At 41.1% G+C, this 20,746-nt stretch overlaps 1 protein-coding gene across 6 annotated transcripts in view; it reads right to left on the bottom strand.

Moving 5' to 3' along the window:
- The window catches only part of WRN (WRN RecQ like helicase), a 111,843-nt gene that overhangs the window by 79,664 nt on the left and 11,433 nt on the right, over positions 1 to 20,746 (bottom strand). For 5 of the 6 annotated variants that reach the window (XM_073340321.2, XM_073340320.2, XM_073340326.2 and 2 more), the window contains exons 2-4: positions 13,918 to 14,039; positions 3,044 to 3,159; positions 1,960 to 2,105 (exon numbers count right to left, since the gene is read on the bottom strand). In XM_073340321.2, the coding sequence (XP_073196422.2) occupies positions 1,960 to 2,105; positions 3,044 to 3,159; positions 13,918 to 13,992 (337 nt within the window). In that variant the 5' untranslated portion in view covers positions 13,993 to 14,039. The remainder of the gene's footprint in view (positions 1 to 1,959; positions 2,106 to 3,043; positions 3,160 to 13,917; positions 14,040 to 20,746) is intronic. The other variant, XM_073340325.2, reaches the window with a different exon arrangement.

The raw sequence follows: 20,746 nt of genomic DNA, 5'->3' as shown, positions 1-20,746 counted from the left end.
TCGCCACTCGCTTCTCAACTGTGAGGGCTGCTCTCATCTTGGTATTCATGCGCCTCAGGGCAGGGGAAAGCAAGTCAAAATTCCATGAAAGTGCCCTTACGCATGCGAAAGTTTCGCAGCCACTGGGAATCGTCCCAGACCTGCAACACTATGCAGTCCCACCAGTCTGTGCTTGTTTCCCGAGCCCAGAATCGGCGTTCCACAGCATGAACCTGCCCCATTAGCACCATGATGCTGGTGCAGGGCCTATAAACAGAAGTGGCCTATTCTCCACCAGATATGTGGGTGCTTTCTATTCTGGACATCTTACTTAGAAGCCTAATTATGATTTAAGGCCTGACTTCAGGAACCCACCTTGGACTATTCTGGCCATAATCTTTAAAGCCCTAAACCACTTGTAAATCTGCACCCAAATATATTCACACCTAGTGCAAAGCTCAAGTTTGGAAAGTAGAAATTGAGCAAGTTTCTAACTTGATAAGTATTTGCAGACTCAACATTTCACCATGTGTGTCTGGCCTACATTTTATGATACAATCTTGGTACTTGTATGGTCCCCATTCTGAACAGACTCCAAAGTTTATGTTGGATTATTGTTCATGGACTAGGGTTTATATTTAGGACTCTATACACCCCTCAATTCACAGGGCATCTCCTACTGATATGAATGGAAGGTTGACATAAAAATCCAGGAAGTAACATACATACCCTTCAACTAGTAACTCAACTTTTATTTATTCGCATCCTATGTTCAATGTCATCACATTTATCATCACTCAGTGGGAAAATCGCTACCTTTAGGATCACCAGCATGTCTGCCCTTGTTTCTCTTCTTCCTCTATCCTCCTTTCATCATTTCTCTCCCTCTTTCATGTCTTTGTACCTTTCTTCCATCTGAATTTCCTACCCTTCAACAGTGCCCCACCACATTTGCTAAAATAAGCCATTAAATACAGACATTTAAAGCGTCATCATCAAACATTAGAGTGAACACCCCAATGAGATTAACAACCTCTTTCACACAGCTTCAGAACATCTGCCGACACATGACAATAACATTGCATCAGTTTACTCTCTGTTCATTTAGGTGGTTTCATTCACAACCATAAAAGTGCAAGTTCTACAGACACTACATACCAGGCTTGCCACAGATACATCAAGCAAGCTAGAACTAGTCTGCACAGCAGATACTTGGTACCTCCCCTATAGGAATACAGGATAACACACAGATTTTAAGAACCAACAGCATTCTGACCACTCGTAAGGTTTTTAGCCAGTCGAGCCAAGGTAATAAGGGTCATTGTCATCAAAATGTAGGCCTACCGTTTCATTTCTGTGGAGGGGAGGAGAAAACAAATTATATTGGGCAAATGGTATGAATGTTTAATATTTTTTATTTTAGTAAAGATAGCTTTCCTGAATTCAAACCCTTCCTCAGGAGCACAAGAAAGTGACTGTGTAAATAAGCTATGACAGTCGTCTTCAAAGAGAAATGAAAACATTAGCAGAGTAAATGAGAAGGAAACTTTCCTTCCTCCTTGTTTGGAAACAATGGGAGATGCTGGATACTGAGCACTTTAGAAAATCTGGCCACTTCATTTAGGTGCCCATATGGGACCTACTGGATACTAAACTCTTTCGAAAAAAATCTCTCTCAAAATTGATCCAGCTTTAATTTACAATGCTAATAATACAGATAAAGATTTTTTAATTAAATTAATTACATACTAACAGTGGCACTTTCATGATATAAACTACCTATATGGACCGACAGAGACCAATGTACCTATACAGAATTGCATAGTTGGATATGTGCACTATAGTGGGGGTGGGTTTTCTCTATCAGCGGAAACAGGAAGTACTGTCTGCTTCTGGAGGCAAAAGCACAGAACAAGTAACCTAAAACAGAGAGGCAATTCATGTCCATGTGAACCAGAGCACAGAAAGAATGACACTGACCTGACATTGATGAAATGTGAAACAAGTAGCATTTTTTCTCAGATACACATATTTGGATTAGGGCGACTTTCCCTACTTTCCCTTTAGTATATGATGGCGGCCATTCAATGTCAAATCCTATCACATCTCCACCAGACAGGTTTCTTCTGAAGAGAAAATAGTTGATTAATTCCCATTTAGTTATTCTGCTACACATATATCTATCATATATGACAACAGGATAGCTTACTTTAAAATGAACAACTAAACGACTCCCTGTTCAGGGGCTGTTAGCAGAGTTGTAGTCAAACAGCCTCCACGCTAAGGGTGAAATTCACCCTACTACGAAGGGCCCACCTGAAACCTTCCAAATAACGTATACCCTTAACTACAGGTCCTATACAGTACAGACAGCCATTTGTTGGCCTGCTGGGCCGTAATTAAATTCACCCCAAGGGAGAGAGAAACAGAAACTGGCCACTCCTTCCTTATATATATTTTTGGAAGTTCTCATAACTATTTTTCTCAATTTATTGATGATTTTATGTTAAGTTTCTCCCCAAAAATATTGTATGCACTATGTACTGGATATCTTTAGGCCCTAATCTTGCAGAGATTCAAACAAATACGTTACACACTGTAGTCCTACTGAAATTATTGAAATCCATGGAGTTAGTCACAATATGAAAAGTTACGCATTTGTAGAGTCTGACAGGATTTGCACTTTAAAGACTGCTGCCCCCAGACATGAAGGCTCACAAAAAGGGTACAAATGCAGAACTACATCCAGTCAGCTAAAGTTAAAAGTTTATTTCTAAATTTCCATTCACTCCAGACATCATTCAGTAGCATTTATGGATAATTTTTAGTCCTAAGAAACTGTAACTTCACTTGGTGATTGTAAACAACATTGTAAAACCAGACAGAATTCTGCTACTTATACTAAAGAGAAGACCTCGATTATCTCCAGACATTTTCTATGGCTGAGTAGCTGACCCAGTCTGTGTATGAAAATTGCACAACAGGTATAGATGTGCACGTGAAAAAACACAAACCCTTCTGAGGCAGAGATAGAGACACACCAAGAAAACAAGCAAGCTTTTACCTGATATCTTCTGACAGAAAGGAACAGTCGCTGGCATCGTAGCTGTAAACAACAGAGCCATGGAACTCTAAGAAAGGCAGGTCATTTTCCAGAACACTCCTCTGACCATGAGACTTCTGTTTAACAGCATTTAGAAGAGGATCTGTTATAGGACATATTAAGCCACATTGCAAATACATTCACTAGCACTACAGTTGTTGCACAACTGTCTTAAAGCCATAGTCTTGGCTACCAAAACAATTTTGGGATTGGTTTGTTACTATAAAACTATTTAGCAGAACAGTTACGAATTTTAAAATAGACAGCTCATAGCACCACCCTTTATTAAAGACCCGGTCTTCAGTTGCTTACAAATTTGCCAAACTTTAACCATTTGGGCTGAAATTTTCCAAGCCAGGTGTCAACCTTTTATTGACCTGTTTTTGTAAAACTTCAGCCAAAACAGTTCATCATTTCTGAGAACAAGGCTAGGGGAAAATACGTTTTGTCCAGGTTAAAAATTTCTGGCAACCTTTTCTTCAAAATGCTTTAGCATCTCCATGCTGTGGAGCAGGAACCTGAAATATGTCAGGAGATAGCTTTCGAGTCAGGGATGTGCCTTTTAGCATCCCTGTAAAAAGGAGCCCCATTTTGGCCAAGTTATAAACCTATAACAAATTGCACATGTTCAGCTGAGACTTGTTAGGGCTTAGCAGATAAAATCTCCAAGGATTCTGACTTCAGTGAGCTATATACCCATTCACAAGTGGAGCAAATTAATGTCACAGAGGCAACCTAAATTCTGGCATTTCCTAGTTTTTGGAATGTTTGAATTTGCAACCTTAATAATGTTATTTTAATATAGTTTTTGTGGTGCAATACATGGAAATATGAAATTTGTAGAATTCCTTAAAATGAACAGAAAATTTCCTATCAATTATTTCCTTTCTGCAAGCAGCATCTCTCACAATTCTGGATGTCTGGGAAGTAGCAAGCAGCGATCAGACGTAAGGAGGGGTGTAAAACAAGAGTTTGGTAGAAAAGAAGTACCCCCCTTTTGAGTGAGCACACCCAAAAGCCCTATATTATTTCTGGACCACCACCCACAGCACCTTTCTGCCAAAGGAGGCCTCTGCAGAAGAAAGTCAGTTTTATAGTGCTTAATGAAGGTGTTAGCTGCAGACCAACTGTCCGCTTTGCCAGTTCCATAGGGGACACATTTTCTCATGGCGCCTACAAGGTTGCTACAGATCTCGTGGAGGGCGCCGTGATCACTTCTGAGCTAGGAACCGCCAATGATTTGTAGGCTTCCACAATATAGTCTAATCCACCTAGCAGCTGAGGACTTGGAAGCTCTAAGTCCCTGCCATTTTGAGTGGAAGGACAAGAATAGAGAGCCCAATCTTCCTGAGGACTGTGTACTCTTGAGAGAGATGTCAGAAGAGCCTTAAAAACCTCGGGTATGCCGTGTCTTCTCTGTTTGCTGCTGTGGTTTTGGACAGAACAAAGGAAGCACAACCTCTTGAGAGCCATAGAAGTAGGAATTTAGGAAAAATAGATTCTGGTGTCCTGAACCCCACCTTGACCTCATGGAACATGCAGTAAAGGCTCCTGCATAGATAAGACTGCCAGCTCTGACACTCACCTGTCGGATGCAACAGCTACTAAAACACATCTTAATGGACAAATAAGAACACTGAAATCAACTGTTCGAGTGGATGGCTTGTCAGGGCCCTCAAAACTAGCAGTAAATCCCATTTTGGGAAGAGTGGCCTGGCTGACGGACTGGCTAACCAGGACTGGCTCCAAGGAATCTGGCTACCTGTGGATTGTCAGCCACGAGGAAACCTAAGCATGTTGTGAATAGCATGCTACAAAGAGTGGACACCCACGGGCAACTGTACTGGGTTGAAGGCTTCTGTCTGTGTCTTTTTGGAAGAAGTCCAGAATGGTTGGAATTCCAGGGTTTCTGGGATTTGCACTGAATTGGCGGGTGCAAGCTGCCCCCTCAACACTTCCCACCCCGGGCCCCAATTCCACTGTTTTCCCTAGAAGAATCTTTGCCCCTTTGCTGGTACGTCTGCAAAGATGAGGAGCGAAAAGAGTGCCTCTGTCTGAAGGCTGGTCCATAGACTCTCCTGAAGGCGCTTTGTGGGGAAGGGAGAGAGAGTGTGTGGATTTTGCCACATTGTCAGCCACCAAAGTATCCAACTTTTTCCCCAAAAAGCAGGGAAACTGTAAACTTGGCCGAGCATAGGACTTGCTCAGAGTGAGTATCCACCATCCAGGGTCAGAGCCATAGGTGGTACCTGGCTATTCAGCTAGAAGCCATGGCTTGGACTGGCAGCCTGATCGCATCCACTGATGCATCAGCTACAAATGCTGATGTTAAGGAGAGACTCTTTAAAATCGGCTAAGAGTCCTGTGGCACCTTATAGACTAACAGACGTATTGGAGCATAAGTTTTCGTGGGTGAATACCCACTTTGTCGGATGCATGTAGTGGCAATTTCCAGAGGCAGGTATAAATATGCAAGCAAGAATCGGGCTAGGAATAACGAGGTTAGTTCAATCAGGGAGGATGAGGCCCTCTTCTAAGAAGGCTCTTTAAAATGGAACCAAAGTCAAGGTGATCTCTGGGCTTAAGGCCTTTGAGATCTTCCATCCAGGAAAGAGATGCTCCAGCCAAACAGGTTGCTGCCAAGGACGCTCGAAGGGTGGCAGAGGAGACTTCAAAGTCCTTTTGGAGAGTGGATTCCATCTTTCAATCTATGGAATCCTTTGGGGAGAACTCCCCTCCTGAGGGAATAACCATATCCCTGGCGAGGGATACTACTGCAGCGTCCACCTCTGATGTTTCAGCAATAGAGGTCTTTGGCTCTTGAATGTCACAGACCCTGAGGTGGGGGGCTCTTGTGAACAGGCTTGCCCTTATCAGACTTGTTCCATTCATCCCTAATCACTTCCTTAGAGGAGGAGTGAAGGGAGAGCTAACAGAGTTTGAGACAGAAGGCTGGGTGCAGCCTGGGCACAATTCCCCATCTGCTGAGCCTGGAAAGGCTGCAATCACCGATGGAGCACTGCTTGGGTTTGACCCAGGGCTTTCCTAGCTGCTCTGCCATGTCTCTACAGGGGGAGAAGAGCAGGCAGGGAGACGCTGCAGTGGAGACTGAAGGAGGGTTAAACCTGAGGGATAACCAACCCAGGGAGGAAGAGGAGCACTGAAGAGGGAGAACACTGCTCCCCATTTCACAAAAACTGGGCAAAACAAGAGAAAACAGAAGAGTAAGGGTAGGAGAAACAGAAACTGCCACCATTTGCTGCTGCAAAGGCAGAGTCTGGCGGCAGGCGGAAGCAGAGGGGGCGTGGCTAGAGCATGCAGCGCCAAAAGGCTGAGCTACCCCCACGAAGCTGCAGAGAGGAGCGTAGCCAAAACACCCAGGAGCATGTGAAATGTTGGGCTATAGAAGAGTAATTTTTAAATTATTAGTCAGGTCCCCTGAAGATTAAAACTACCATATAAATATTAAGTGTAATATCAATTGTACTTGATATTTCATCTAATCTTTACTTGGTTTTTATTTTGTTCCTTCTTATAAAACAACCGATTATGTCTAAGAAATGGCTCAGGCCTTGTCCTTGCTACATATTAACAGAACTAGGATGGGACTAAAAAGTAGAGTAATCAGACAATGCTGGCTGTGACTATGTGGTCAGCGTAGATCAGGGTTTATCCTTAAACACCTGACACAATGCTGAACGCGGCTGGTCTTTGACAGCATCACGTTCGCTAATTCTGCTCTGTACAGAACATACAATTTTGTAGCAAAGATAAGCCATCAGTTAGTTGGGTATTTCTTACTGTAGTGTGTTATGTTGGCTACCAGCTTTGGAAACAACCTTGAATCACACCCACAGTAGAAAAATAATCCATAGCACCTTCAAGGCAACACAAACTGGCCAAATTGCATTTCATGGACATAGTAGCATCTTCATAGTTAGGGTTACATTCTAAAGTGGAAATAAAAATGTTCTCTGCAAACGTAGGTAGTAGCCTTTTTGGTGTGAAATTTCAGTTTTTATATCCTTTGAATTTTCTTTTTAGTTTTGGTTAAGGTGTTGTTTTTTTCTTTTTTGGGGGGAGATGGGCGGGGAGGTTGGTTTGGTTATTTTTTGTGTTGTTTTTTTTTAAATAGGATTTATAATTTGGCTCTGGCTGAAATTTGTCCATGGCAGTGCATCCACCTCTCGGTTGAGAGGTATATCCTGATAAGATCAGCTACAACCTTTGGGGATGGGGGAAACTGCATTTCAGATCTTTGTTGATAGTTATTAATCATAAGCAAAAATATTTGTACATAACTATGTGCCACTTATATTCAGCTGCTGTGTTGTAACATGCATCTTCTGCTCACAACAGAGAAATACCGTATGGGTTTTTGTTTGTTTGCTTTTTGTGAACATCTCCTGGGAGAGAAGGGTTCACGTACGGCAGAAACTGCTGACGCACGTAGTCTTCTCCGTAAGCAGCTGCAGGTATTACTCCTGGGGGAATGCTGCACCACTGTACATGTGCAGAATTTATGTCCCCCGCAGATTTATTTGCTTCCCTGCAGAAAAATGACTTTGTGACAGGGAAGCAAAGGGCAGTCATGCAACCCCCCTACTGCACCCTACTCTATAAATATATAGAGTTTCGTGGGTCCAGGGCAGCCAGCAGAGAGGTAAATCACTGTGGGACAGGAGGCAGGACTGGGGAAGACCCGGCTGGTGGCTCCTACCCTGCGCCAACTCAGCTGCCAGTCCCAGCTGGGCTAAGGAGGACAGGACTTCCTCTTCCCCTGCATAGCATCTGAGGCCGGGTCAGACCCACCCTCAGATTTCTCCCCTGGCTGCAGGAACCTCTGCAAACTCCCCACCCCTGGCCGCCCACTTCCTGAACCCATCGCTCCTCAGCTGCAGGGGGAGGGATCCCTGTACAGGGAGCTACTCCCCCATCCGTCCAAGCCCCATGCATCCAGACCCCCTCATACCCAGACCCTCCTGCTGAGCCTTGCCCCCACACTCAGAACCCCCAATGAGCCCCACACCCCCTGCCCCAGGACCACCCCAATGAGCCTCCCACACCCAGATACCCACCCCAACGAGCCTCAACCAACTGCACCTGGATCCCTGCCCCACTGCCCCAACATCTGGACCTCCCCTGAGTCCCCCACACACACCCGACCTCTCCCCCGCTGAGTCCCAACCACCTTTACCTGGACCTCCCTGCAGAGTCCCATTACCTTTGCACCCAGAACCCCCACTGAGCTGCCGCACACAGATTGCCCCACACAGAACCCTCTCAACCCACACCTGGATCCCCCCACACTAAGCCGCTCCACACTTGGATCCTGCCTTGCTGAACCTGCCTGCCTACACCTGGTGCACCTGGCACAGAGGGGCAGGGCCCTGCAGTGTTTCTGGGGCAAGCCCGGTCCTTGCACTAAGTCAGGGTTGGGTGCAGCCTCACCGCTGAGTCCGTGTCCCAGTGGGTGCTGCACAGTCATCATCTCCCACCTCTGTGCAGCCAGTGGCCTGTCCTCCCCACTGCCATGCTGGAGCCTCCACATTTGACAAATAAAATTTGCAGAATTTTAAAATATTGTGCACAGAATTTTTTGGTACAGAATGCCCTCAGGAGTAATGTACACACTCCTTCTCCACTGATCCCATTGTAATCATTCCCTCCCCGCACCCTCTCAACCCATTGAGTCTTCATGCATCCCCAAAACCCCTCTTAATAAAATACTCCATATAGGAAGACTGTGCAGGAAACAGGGTGTTAAACTTAGAAGTCGCGAGTCAGAGAAAGGTTAGAAGATGCAAAACTAGATGGATGGATGTCATACAAAAGGATCAGATCAGCTATGGCGTTTCCAAGGAACTGCTTCAAGACAGACTGGAATGGAGAAGGACTCAGAGAGCCAACCCCATACAAAGGGGACTAAGGTATGATGAAGTCACGTGCTTAACTTTGACCATGAGCAGTCCCACTGAACGTTCCCTGGGCACTGCACCTTGACGTGGTGGGAGAAAGTGTGTTTTTCAATGAACACGAGAGCTACGCTCACCCAAGGCTCTTACGTAAATTAAGTAGTCATGGGATAAGAGGGAAGATCCTTTCATGGATTGAGAACTGGTTAAAAGACAGGGAACAAAGGGTAGGAATAAATGGTAAATTTTCAGAATGGAGAGGGCTAACTAGTGGTGTTCCCCAAGGGTCAGTCCTAGGACCAATCCTATTCAACATATTCATAAATGATCTGGAGAAAGAGGTAAACAATGAGGTGGCAAAGTCTGCAGATAATACTAAACTGCTCAAGATCGTTAAGACCAAAGTAGACTGTGAAGAACTTCAAAAAGATCTCACAAAACTAAGTGACTGGGCAACAAAATGGCAAATGAAATTTAATGTGGATAAATGTAAAGTAATGCACATTGGAAAAAATAACCCCAACTATACATACAATATGATGGGGGCTAATTTAGCTACAACTAATCAGGAGAAAGATCATGGAGTCATCGTGAATAGTTCTCTGAAGACGTCCACGCAGTGTGCAGCAGCAGTCAAAAAAGCGAACAGGAGGTTAGGAATCATTAAAAAAGGGACAGAGAATAAGACGGAGAATATCTTATTGCCCTTATATAAATCCATGGTACACCCACATCTTGAATACTGCATACAGATGTGGTCCCCTCATCTCAAAAAAGATATACTGGCATTAGAAAAGGTTCAGAAAAGGGCAACTAAAATGATTAGGGGTTTGGAACGGGTCCCATATGAGGAGAGATTAAAGAGGCTAGGATTTTTCAACTTGGAAGAGAGGAGACTAAGTGGGGATATGATGGAGGTATATAAAATCATGAATGGTGTGGAGAAAGTGAATAAGGAAAAGTTAGTTACTTGTTCCCATAATATAAGAACTAGGGGCCACCAAATTAAATTAATGGGTAGCAGATTTAAAACAAATAAAAGGAAGTTCTTCTTTACACAGTGCACAGTCAACCTGTGGAACTCCTTGCCTGAGGAGGTTGTGAAGGCTAGGACTATAACAGGGTTTAAAAGAGAACTCGATAAATTCATGGAGGTTAAGTCCATTAATGGCTATTAGCCAGGATGGGTAAGGAATGGTGTCCCTAGCCTCTGTTTATCAGAGGGTGGAGATGGATGGCAGGAGAGAGATCACTTGATCATTACCTGTTAGGTTCACTCCCTCTGGGGCACCTGGCATTGGCCACTGTTGGCAGATAGGATACTGGGCTGGATGGACCTTTGGTCTGACCCAGTATTGCCATGCTTATGTTCTTATGCTGGTGAGAGTTTTAACTCCTGGGACTGGAACCCAAGCAGGACAGGTCAAAGGGTAGGGGCCAGACACAAAGCACTACACTAAGTTGGGCGTTGAGCAACGGTCAATAACCTAGCCTTGTAAAAAAGTTATGATACAGAAATACAACTAGATAGCCATTCTGTTAAACAGCAGGATAGACAAGGATGTCAGAGCCTTCTTTGCGCCCTAAGCGAAAACTGATGGTGCAAGAAGGATTCAGATGTAAATGGGACTATTCGGGTGAGTAAAGTTAAAAACCTGCTTATGTGTTTGTAAGATCAGGGGCTCAATTTTCAATGTTTTGTATTATGCACTAGTTTTGTAAAATGCAAATAACATGCCCAAGTAGTGCAATTAAAGAAAACCCAGCATTTATAACGCAGTTCATTAAAGAGCTTAATCTAAAGTCACAATAGCACAGTCACTGGCAAACCAAACTGCACCAAAAAAAATAAAGATTCTCCAGCATACCTGGAGACAGCTTCAGAGACAGGGGAGGGGGGCTGGATGTGCATGCCTGCCTGCCTGATCACGAGGGGGGGGGGAAGCTGGTCGTACGTGCATGCCAACAAGCAAGAGAGATTCTGTCCCTCTCTCTTGCGACTGCAGCTCCCTGGCATGTAGGTGTAGGGCTTTTTATTATGCAGGAGGCAGGCTGAAGGCACAAATGAAGCAGCCTGCCTGAGTTAATTGAATTAATTCTCTGAGGCACACATGGTAGCACCCTGACTGTTGTAGTAAAATTGTTAAAGTTGCTGTTGATGGTTAATTGAGCTCATTCTCTGAGGCAGAAATGTAGCAGCATGCCTATTGTTAGTTAACTGTCCCCATTCTCAGTCAATTCCCCCAGAAGCATTAAAACCTGTGAAAGTTTTAAGGCACCTGCATTGCCAGAGTGATGTAAAGGAGTCTTATTATAAATGACAGTAAAGGAATCCTCAGCAAGGAAGATCTATTTGCTTTCTCACTTTTTTCCTGTGCCAAAGCGGCACAATGGGGTTAGATTATAGCTCAGAATTTATTTTACTTACCCATTTAAAAAAAAAGAAAAAAGACTTTGAGGGCAAATAAAGCATTTACCAAGCAGTCAATAAAATGTCAGGACAATCAGAACCAAGCACTTCCCAAAGTACCCAGCCAAGTCCAGGACAATGATTAGCAAAACTGTATGACTTTCATGTGTGAAAGTCTGAGCAATTTAAAATGACATTCTACTCTTCCCCACCGGTTTGGTATTCTGTAATGTAATTTAAATGAAAATCAGGATTATAACTGGAATGCAGGGTATTAGTTACCAAGTGTTTGTAACTTAACTTTCATGTGTTTAAGAAATGCTGAATAGTTATCGTGACTTTTTCCTGTATTGTAGTTTAAATAAATTACCAAAACTATTGAAACTGGTGTGATTATACTGCATTATTCTGACACATAAAATATGCAGAATTTTGAATTTTTTGGCGCAGAATCCCCCCCAGGAGTAGTATCTTGTAACTGAAGAAGGTAAACCTATTCAGTATGATAGTTTAAGCAGCAACTTAAGAGGAACCGTTTGGGCCAGCTGATGCCAAGAGCAGATCTGCATAACTTTAGCCTCTGCAGTCGAAATACTCTACCAACTCCTGCTGATGCAAATGACAGAGGACCTAAGGAGGTATGCAGGAAGGGAGGACAGAGAAAGATCTGGGCTTGGGAGGGAAGGGGAAAATTGCCCCCACTTCCTGTGGAGCTCCTCAGATTTGCCGGAGGGGAGATTCTCACACAAATCTTAGCAGGCTGATTTGGTCCCTCTTGCAAGACATTTGATGGAAGCATTCTCCTTCCCACCTTGGGTTGTCTCCGAGTTCTCTTCTCTAAAGAGCAAGGCTAGAAATGTACCTGTTTGTTTTTAAAAAGAGGACTCAGGTCTCCAGCCACAATTTGACATCCTATGATAAGCATGCCAGAGCTGGTAATCCCAATCAAATTTTGAAATTATACTTCAAATTAACAAAATGTAGGTGCTGAGCGCTAAGTCTCAACCACTATGTTTTCTCTCTCTCCCATCTTCTTTGTTTGGAATTTTTGTGGTGTGATACAGGCCACTCAGTTTATGTGTTATGAAGTGGCAAAGTTAGACTATCAACTCTGAACACCTATTTATAGGACATCCTATTCTGGAATCCCTTCTACAAATCACTTCAGATTTGGTAGTAATACCCTAATTTAACCTAGTCTCTTCTCAATGAATTTTGAGGTTGATATAATGTTATAAAAGTTCTTCTGGTTTTTAAAAGGAGGTCATAATCATGATTATAAAGAAGAGTCAGCTGCAACTTTAACTGTGGAGCAACTGCTGTTACTCCATAGCACTAGAGTATAGTAAACTCAGACTATCAGCTATGTAATGTACTACTCAGTGTTTTATACACAGTAACACTCCTGTCTTGACTGCTATTAATTAATTTAATCCTCATGCCATGTTGCTGTTTAGTCACTGACAGACAGACAGAGCGAATTATATTTGTTGCGTGTCTGTGTTAATGACTTGATATTGTTGAAATAAGAGGCTCAATTTAAATGATTTCATCTAAGATTATTAATCAGAGATAAGTACAGCACTATACAGAAGACAGAAATAAATACATTACTACCCTTTGTTTTCAGACTAAGAGCTGTACGTATATCTTACCTGCATCTGGAAGGGACATGCAGTTTTCATTTCCCCGCCCCCAAAGTTTTCATATCACTATCATTATATAGGATTTCAGACAAACGAAACCCAGTTTCCAAGAATATTCTCCCAGAAACATATGTTGTGATGTCATTTCTATACATTCTCAGTTTACCTGACTCTTGTGTCAAAGCATAATTATTTACCGCTGAGGGCACTAACAATTCTTCAAGTTAATATCTCTCAGTGCATCCTTCTTACCCCACAATCATTCTTCCGTATTGATTCCCCCAACAGAAAACATCTGCTATGACAATAATCTCTTATTAGTTTCCCAAGTCTATATATGCTTATGTCAGCATTTTATTTTAATTTATATATATATATATATATATATAATGTTAAGGAGATGATTTCCAAGAATATCTAGAGTTTTATAGACATGAAGGCACCCTAGAGTTATTAAATACATTCCTAAATAGGGTAACTTACTGGTCAAGGACCAGTGTTCTGGACTTTAGAATTCAGACATACTCTTTGTTGAAGATACAGATTCTAAAGAATAGTTAATATATATAAATGAATGAAATATAGAAAAAGGAAGAACTAAAAGTATTACTATTTACTAACCGGTACTAACATATTACATGGTGAAATTTATATTAAGATTGTTATTCTGTCAAATGAAAAATTATGTAGGGCAAAATGGATCAAAAACGTACCACATATATACAATTAATCTACAGACAAGCTATAAATATGTTAACAGTGAATACTGGAACAATGGTGCGAGCTGAAAATGTATTAATATTGAACGTTAGTCGAAACCATCTGTGTAATGTAGCACAACTAGATTTTCAAATCAGATCCTACCTTTTTGTCACCCACAGCATTGTCTTTACTCTGTGCAGACATCCACTGGGGAAGTTTATGATGTGGAGAAATCATTTTCAATTCTATATGATTAATTCTCCTGCATTTCTGTTACTTTTGTTCTGTAAAATTTAAGGGGGAAAAAAGGCAGTTAGTGAACAGTCGGTATACGAATGAGAGCTATTATTGCTGTTTCATCATTTTTAGTCCCCCAGGGTCTTCATTTTAGCTGATCACTTTAGGCTCAAGCAATCTGTCCGCAGGGAAGGAAATGTACGTGACCTAGGTAAATGCAAGAGTTCTTCATCAGAGTTTCACCATCTGTTACATGTATACACAAATGTATAAAAATACATGAAAGAAGAAAATCTCGAAATATCCTCCTGAGAGAGAGTTCAGTAAAGTCTTTTGCACATTATGACAGCAACAACTAATTTAGGATGAAATGACTTCAGTGTATTTTTCCACTAAAATAATTCAGCCATTAACAGCTATGGTGCTAACATACCAAGCAACCATTGGGATTTGTTTGTTTAACACAATCTAGTGATGCACAGTTTTGTTCTTTAGCCAGCCTTCTTACTCAGAGAGTTACATGCAGTTTGCATAATTCATGGTTTGAAAACTCCCTTTGCAGAGAGTAGGAACACTGTTCTGATGAGAGCAGGTTGCCTCTGCTGTGAGGATTGGTCCTGAATGTTCCCACCCCACCAAGTTGTGTTGAAGAGGAACTCGTGGCGCAGCAACACACAACACTGGTCTTGCCACCTCTCAGTGCGGTTACACTGCCCACCGTGCTGTCTCCAGCAGTTCTTGTTCAACTCACTGCTTTGTTGCATGTCTAAGTTAATGACTCAAGATTTTTAAACAACGGGCTCAACTGGAATTATTTAATCTAAGATTATCAATCAGAGATTAGTCCAGCACTATACAGAATACAGAGATACGTTATTACCCTATCAAGAGCTGGCTCTGTCTCACTATATCTGGAGGGAAGCGCAACCTTCACTCCCCCAGTGAAGTTCCCATACCAATATCATTATATAGGGTGGTAGACAAAGAAACCTTTTTTGCCAAGAATATTCCCCAGAAACATATGTTCTGATGTCATTTCTATACATTCTCAGTTTACCTGGTTTATGTGTGAAGGCCTGATTATTCACAGCTCAGAAGACTAACAATTCTTCAAGAGAATCTCTCTCAGTGGGTCTTTCTTACCCAACAATCATTCTTCCCTACTGAGTCCCCAACAGAAAACATCTGCTGTAACAACCATCCCTTATTACTTTCCCAAGTCTATATATGCTTATGTAAGCATTATATATATGCCCTATATGTATGTATGTATGTATGTATGTGTCTATGTTAAGGAGATTGTTTCCAAGAATATTTGGAGTTTTATAGACATTAAGATGCCAGAGATTGTTAAAATAAGGCATGATGGATAACATTCCCGCATAGGACCAGTGTTCTGCACCTTAGAATTCAGACACACTCTTTGTTGAAGATTTTAAAGAATAGTTAATATATAAATGAATCAAATAAACAGAAAAAAAGAACTAACAGGGTTAATATTTACTAAGAGACATTAACAGCTTCCTCTTGAGTTCTGTAGCAGAGACCAGAGGCAACACAACAAATGCACACAGCTCAGCACCCAAGAGCCTCAACAGCTTCCCCTCCACTGGGCCACCAGAGAGGGCAACACAATTGCAAGTGGTAGAGGAATGGCAGGCCAGTATTGAGATGAAGGAAGATTAACAACAGGAAAGAGGGAGAGCCTGGGCAAGGAGAGAGAAGATAAGATAGATCTGGTAAATGAGGAAGTGACAGGAGATAAAGGAGTACTTGTGGCACCTTAGAGACTAACAAATTTATTTGAGTATAAGCTTTCGTGAGCTACAGCTCACTTCATCGAATGCATAGAATAGAACATATAGTAAGGAGATATATACACACACACACACACAGAGAACATGAAAAGGTTGAGGTAGCCATACCAACTGTAAGAGGCTAATTAATTAAGATGAGCTATTAGCAGCAGGAGAAAAAAAAAAACTTTTGTAGTGATAATCAAGATAGCCCATTTAGACAGTTGACAAGAAGGTGTGAGGATACTTAACATGGGGAAATAGATTCAATATGTGTAGTAACCCAGCCACTCCCAGTCCCTATTCAAACCCAAGTTAATGGTATCTAGTTTGCATATTAATTCAAGCTCAGCAGTTTCTCATTGAAGTCTGTTTTTGAAGCTTTTCTGTTGCAAAATTACGACCTTTAAGTCTGTTACTGAGTGATCAGAAAAGGAGTACTTGTGGCACCTTAGAGACTAACCAATTTATTTGAGCATGAGCTTTCGTGAGCTACAGCTCACTTCATCGGATGCATACCGTGGAAACTGCAGCAGACCAGAGAGGCTGAAGTGTTCTCCTACCAGTTTTTGAATGTTTGAATGTTATGATTCCTGATGTTAGACTTGTGTCCATTTATTCTTTTGCGTAGAGACTGTCTGGTTTGGCTCTGTTTTGACAGATTGACAGAGCCAGAAGAGGAGTGCCCAGAAGTCACCTACTACAGGACAGGCCCAACAAAGAAAATAACAGAACGCCACTAGCCATCACCTTCAGCCCCCAACTAAAACCTCTCCAGTGCACCATCAAAGATCTACAACCTATCCTGAAAAATGATCCCTCACTCTCACAGATCTTGGGAGACAGACCAGTCCTTGCTTACAGACAGCCCCACAACCTGAAGCAAATACTCTCCAGCAACCACACACCAAAAACACTAACCCAGGAACCTATCCTTGCAACAAAGCCCGATGCCAACTCTCTTCACATGTTTATTCAAGTGACACCATCACAGGCCCTAATCACATTAGCCACGCCATCAGGGGCTCATTCACCTGTACATCTACCAATGTGATATGTGCCAGCAATGCCCCTCTGCCATGTACATTGGCTAAACTGGACAGTCTCCATGCAAAAGAATAAATAGACACAACTCTGACATCAGGAATCATAACATTAAAAAACCGGTAGGAGAATACTTCGACCTCCCTGGTCACTCAGTAACTGACTTAAAGGTGGCAATTTTGCAACAGAAAAGCTTCAAAAACAGACTTCAACGAGAAACTGCTGAGCTTGAATTAGTATGCAAACTAGATACCATTAACTTGGGTTTGAAGAGAGACTGGGAGTGGCTGGGTTATTACACATATTGAATCTATTTCCCTAAGTTAAGTATCCTCACACCTTGTCAGCTGTCTAAATGGACCATCTTGATTATCACTACAAAAAAAATTTTTTCCTTCTGCTGTTAATAGCTCATCTTAATTAATTAGCCTTTTACAGTTGGTATGGCTACTTCCACTTTTTCCATGTTCTCTGTATGTATATACACCTCTACCCCGATAGAACGCTGTCCTCAGGAGCCAAAAAATCTTACCACGTTATAGATGAAACTGCATTATAGCGAACTTGCTTTGATCCACTGGAGCATGCAGCCCCGCCCCCCGGAGCACTGCTTTACCGCGTTATATCCGAATTAGTGTTATATCGGGTCACGTTATATTGGGGTACAGGTGTATATATATATCTTCTTACTATATGTTCCATTCTATGCATCCGAGGAAGTGATCTGTAGCCCATGAAAGCTTATGCTCAAATAAATTTGTTAGTCTCTAAGGTACCACAAGTACTCCTGTTCTTTTTCCGGATACAGACTAACACGGCTGCTACTCTGAAACCTGTCATTATGCACGGAGATAAAGAGAAGGTACTTACTGGTGTCTAATGTTCTGAGTCACCTCTGTGCATTTGCACTTATGGGAGTTGCTCACCGGTGGCAAGCACACAGAATCTCCTGGAAGACAGCATCCACGAGGGTGGGGGGAGAAGGGGAGAGCACACATGGGCAAGTGCCCTCTCATGGCATCAAATGTTCAGCAACTCAGGCTATAAGAGACTTCACCTTCTTCACTTCCTGTCCCTTCTCCTGAACCAGTGTCCTGATGTTATACAGGACTCTGAGGTGAAGGGAAAGATGGTCACTGAGTGTGAATGCACAGGAGATTGGTGGATAACCTCTCCTTCTTTGCGAGCCTCAATACCAGGGGTGGATAAAAATCAATTTTTTTTTCATTTAAATCGGATTTTTTTGATCAAATGCTTTTTGAGGAAAAAACCTATCTAAAGATAGTTTGAATTAAGATACATTATAGCTCAAAGATATCTCATTATAGAATAAGGATTATACATTCTAATTCTATAGTATAAGACAATACAGTCATGTAATATTTAAGAAAAGTTTTGTAAATTAGTTCCAATAGTTCATGGATTAGGGACCCAATCTTATGGGATTGCAGGGGCTTCTGTATAGATTTAGATTAATCTTTCTATTTACCCAATGGGACTCAGTGCTCAGTCTAGAAGGTACCATCAGAGAGGCTTAGTTTTGCAGTTCTCAAACTGTGGATTTGTGTCTCCAGAGATAACATGCTTGTTAACAGCAAAAATGTTTTTAAATAAATAAAATAAATAATATATCAAGGTAAGAAATAACAGACCTCAACCCGATTGTCCCTCTGCAAATTTGTGTACACAGAGTCAATCCCTTACCTTTCTAAAAGTGCAAAGTTTCAAAAAGTTCAATAAACAGAAGATGGTTGGGGGCAGAATAGATCTGGACAAGGAGAAGAACTCTGGAGATAAATGTGAGAAGGGAGGGACAGGCAGTTGAAACAAAAGTGAAACTGTTTGAGCAGCATATTCCAGAAATCTTGAGGTCTTTGAGTATAGCCTTTATTGATTTGAGATCTACCATACCATTCTCTCACTAGAAGGGAAAACCTATAATGGCATCAGGCTGTAAAAGTGACCCAGTTTGGGAATAAGAACCATTCAAGAAATATGTTTGCTGATAATGTTTTAAAGAAAGTCACACCAGTGAACTGATGGAAGTCACTTAAGCACTTGGATTCAGAGACTGTTGAAGTGATAATCTCACTTTTAACAGCAGTAGCTTCTTCTGCCGGTGTAGAAAGAATATTTTCTTCCTTTGGACTAATTCATTCCAAATTGAGAAATCATTTGGGACCTGAAAAAGCAGGAAACCTTGTTTTTCTTTTCCAGATTATGAACAAACAAGAAAATGAAAGTGAAGACGACTGAGTTAGCTGCAGACGCCAATATTTTAAGTTTCTCATGTTGACCTGGCTGACATAGTTGATTTAATTTTTGTTGTTGTTTTTTTAATATTTCATTTAACTATTTTAGTTAAACAATTTTAACAAAAACAAACCTGATTTTAAAAAACTTGAATGTTTAACTAAATTCAAAAATTCAGATGCTTGTTTTGTTAAAATATTTTATGTTTGCTGTTGTAGAAAAAATCCAGAATACATAACGTTGTTGTTTCAGTTAAATAAAACAATTTAAAATGTCTGTCTGGTGATGTTCTCTTCCTAATACAACATAGCAAGAAAATCCTCCAAATATTAATGATTAACCTGTTGAATTGGAGATAGTTCACCTCCCCATGACTTCATAAATATCTGCTTCAATTACCTTTGATAAATGAAATAACCAAACAAACAATCATTCATTTTCTGATACAGCTGTAAAACTATTCTGAAAAGTTTTCAAAATAAATCATTTAAAAATATATATAGTGTGTACCTTCTAAAAATGAAACCTACATCTATCTCTGAGTTGTGAAGAATATGTATTAAGGTTATAACAACCAACAAAAATGCACTTTTATGTAGAAATCCATGATTAAATTGAGTCTTCCTGACTCGTGATTTGAATCAAATCCACCCTGCTCAGTACATTCCCACTTGTGGGAGATTAGTGGGTGGTATTGCCCAGGTGGATGAGGAGCTCTTAGCAAAATACAAACGGCAACATTGCTCTCCCAAATTGAGCACTGGAGTGCCATGCTAAACACATGGAGTAGTGCCTGGTGAAAAATACATACTGGCCTTCAAGTTGCAGCTCTACAGATTTTCCCTACTGGGATGTACATGCCACAGAAGCCACCGGGGTTCCAGTCGAATGGTCCTCAACCCTTACTAGTCCTGGTACCCTCACTACGTTGAAATAGTTTTATACAGACCTAAATCCAATTAGATGATCTCTGTGTGGCAAGGTGGATTGATTTAAATCAAAGCAATTTAATCACGATATAATCAGCAAGCAGGAAACTGAGTTAAATAATTTATTTTAATCTTAGTTTGCTTTTGTACTTTTTATTTTTCTAAAGAAAGGCCGATTCTCACTGGTTGCTAAACATGTTGATTTGCAATTAAATTAGCCTTTACAGCTAAATTTGGGCATTCTTTTTGCTAATCAGGAGGATGCACTATATCTATATATATTTATTTAAGCAATTATATAACAATTTATATTTATTCAGATTTTTACATTTTTATTATGTTAGAAAATGGTGAATTATGCATTTCTTCTTTACTAGATGGTTTTTTATTTATGATTTTTATCACTATTTGGATGGAAATTCAATCACACAAAAACAGTCTCATACTTTTCTTTAATTAGTTAAACAAAGTTACTTTAAATGTGTTGGATACATAAGTAAATGTTTATCAAAACATGCTTTGCATTTAAAACTAATGATTAATTAAACAATAGAAGTATTATCTGTGGTTAGCTAATTGAATTTCTTGTTTCTGGTTACCAGATTCTTCAAGATTGTAGAATTAGTATGTCTCATCCTCTCACACCGAGGCCTGGTCTAAGCTACAAAGTTAGGTCAATATAAGCCATGTTAGGTCGATTTAATAACGTATGTGTCTACACTACCAAGTCCC

This window comes from Lepidochelys kempii, chromosome 4 (assembly GCF_965140285.1).
Source record: "Lepidochelys kempii isolate rLepKem1 chromosome 4, rLepKem1.hap1, whole genome shotgun sequence".
Taxonomy (NCBI): domain Eukaryota; kingdom Metazoa; phylum Chordata; order Testudines; family Cheloniidae; genus Lepidochelys; species Lepidochelys kempii.
This window is presented reverse-complemented; position numbering and strand designations above follow the sequence as displayed.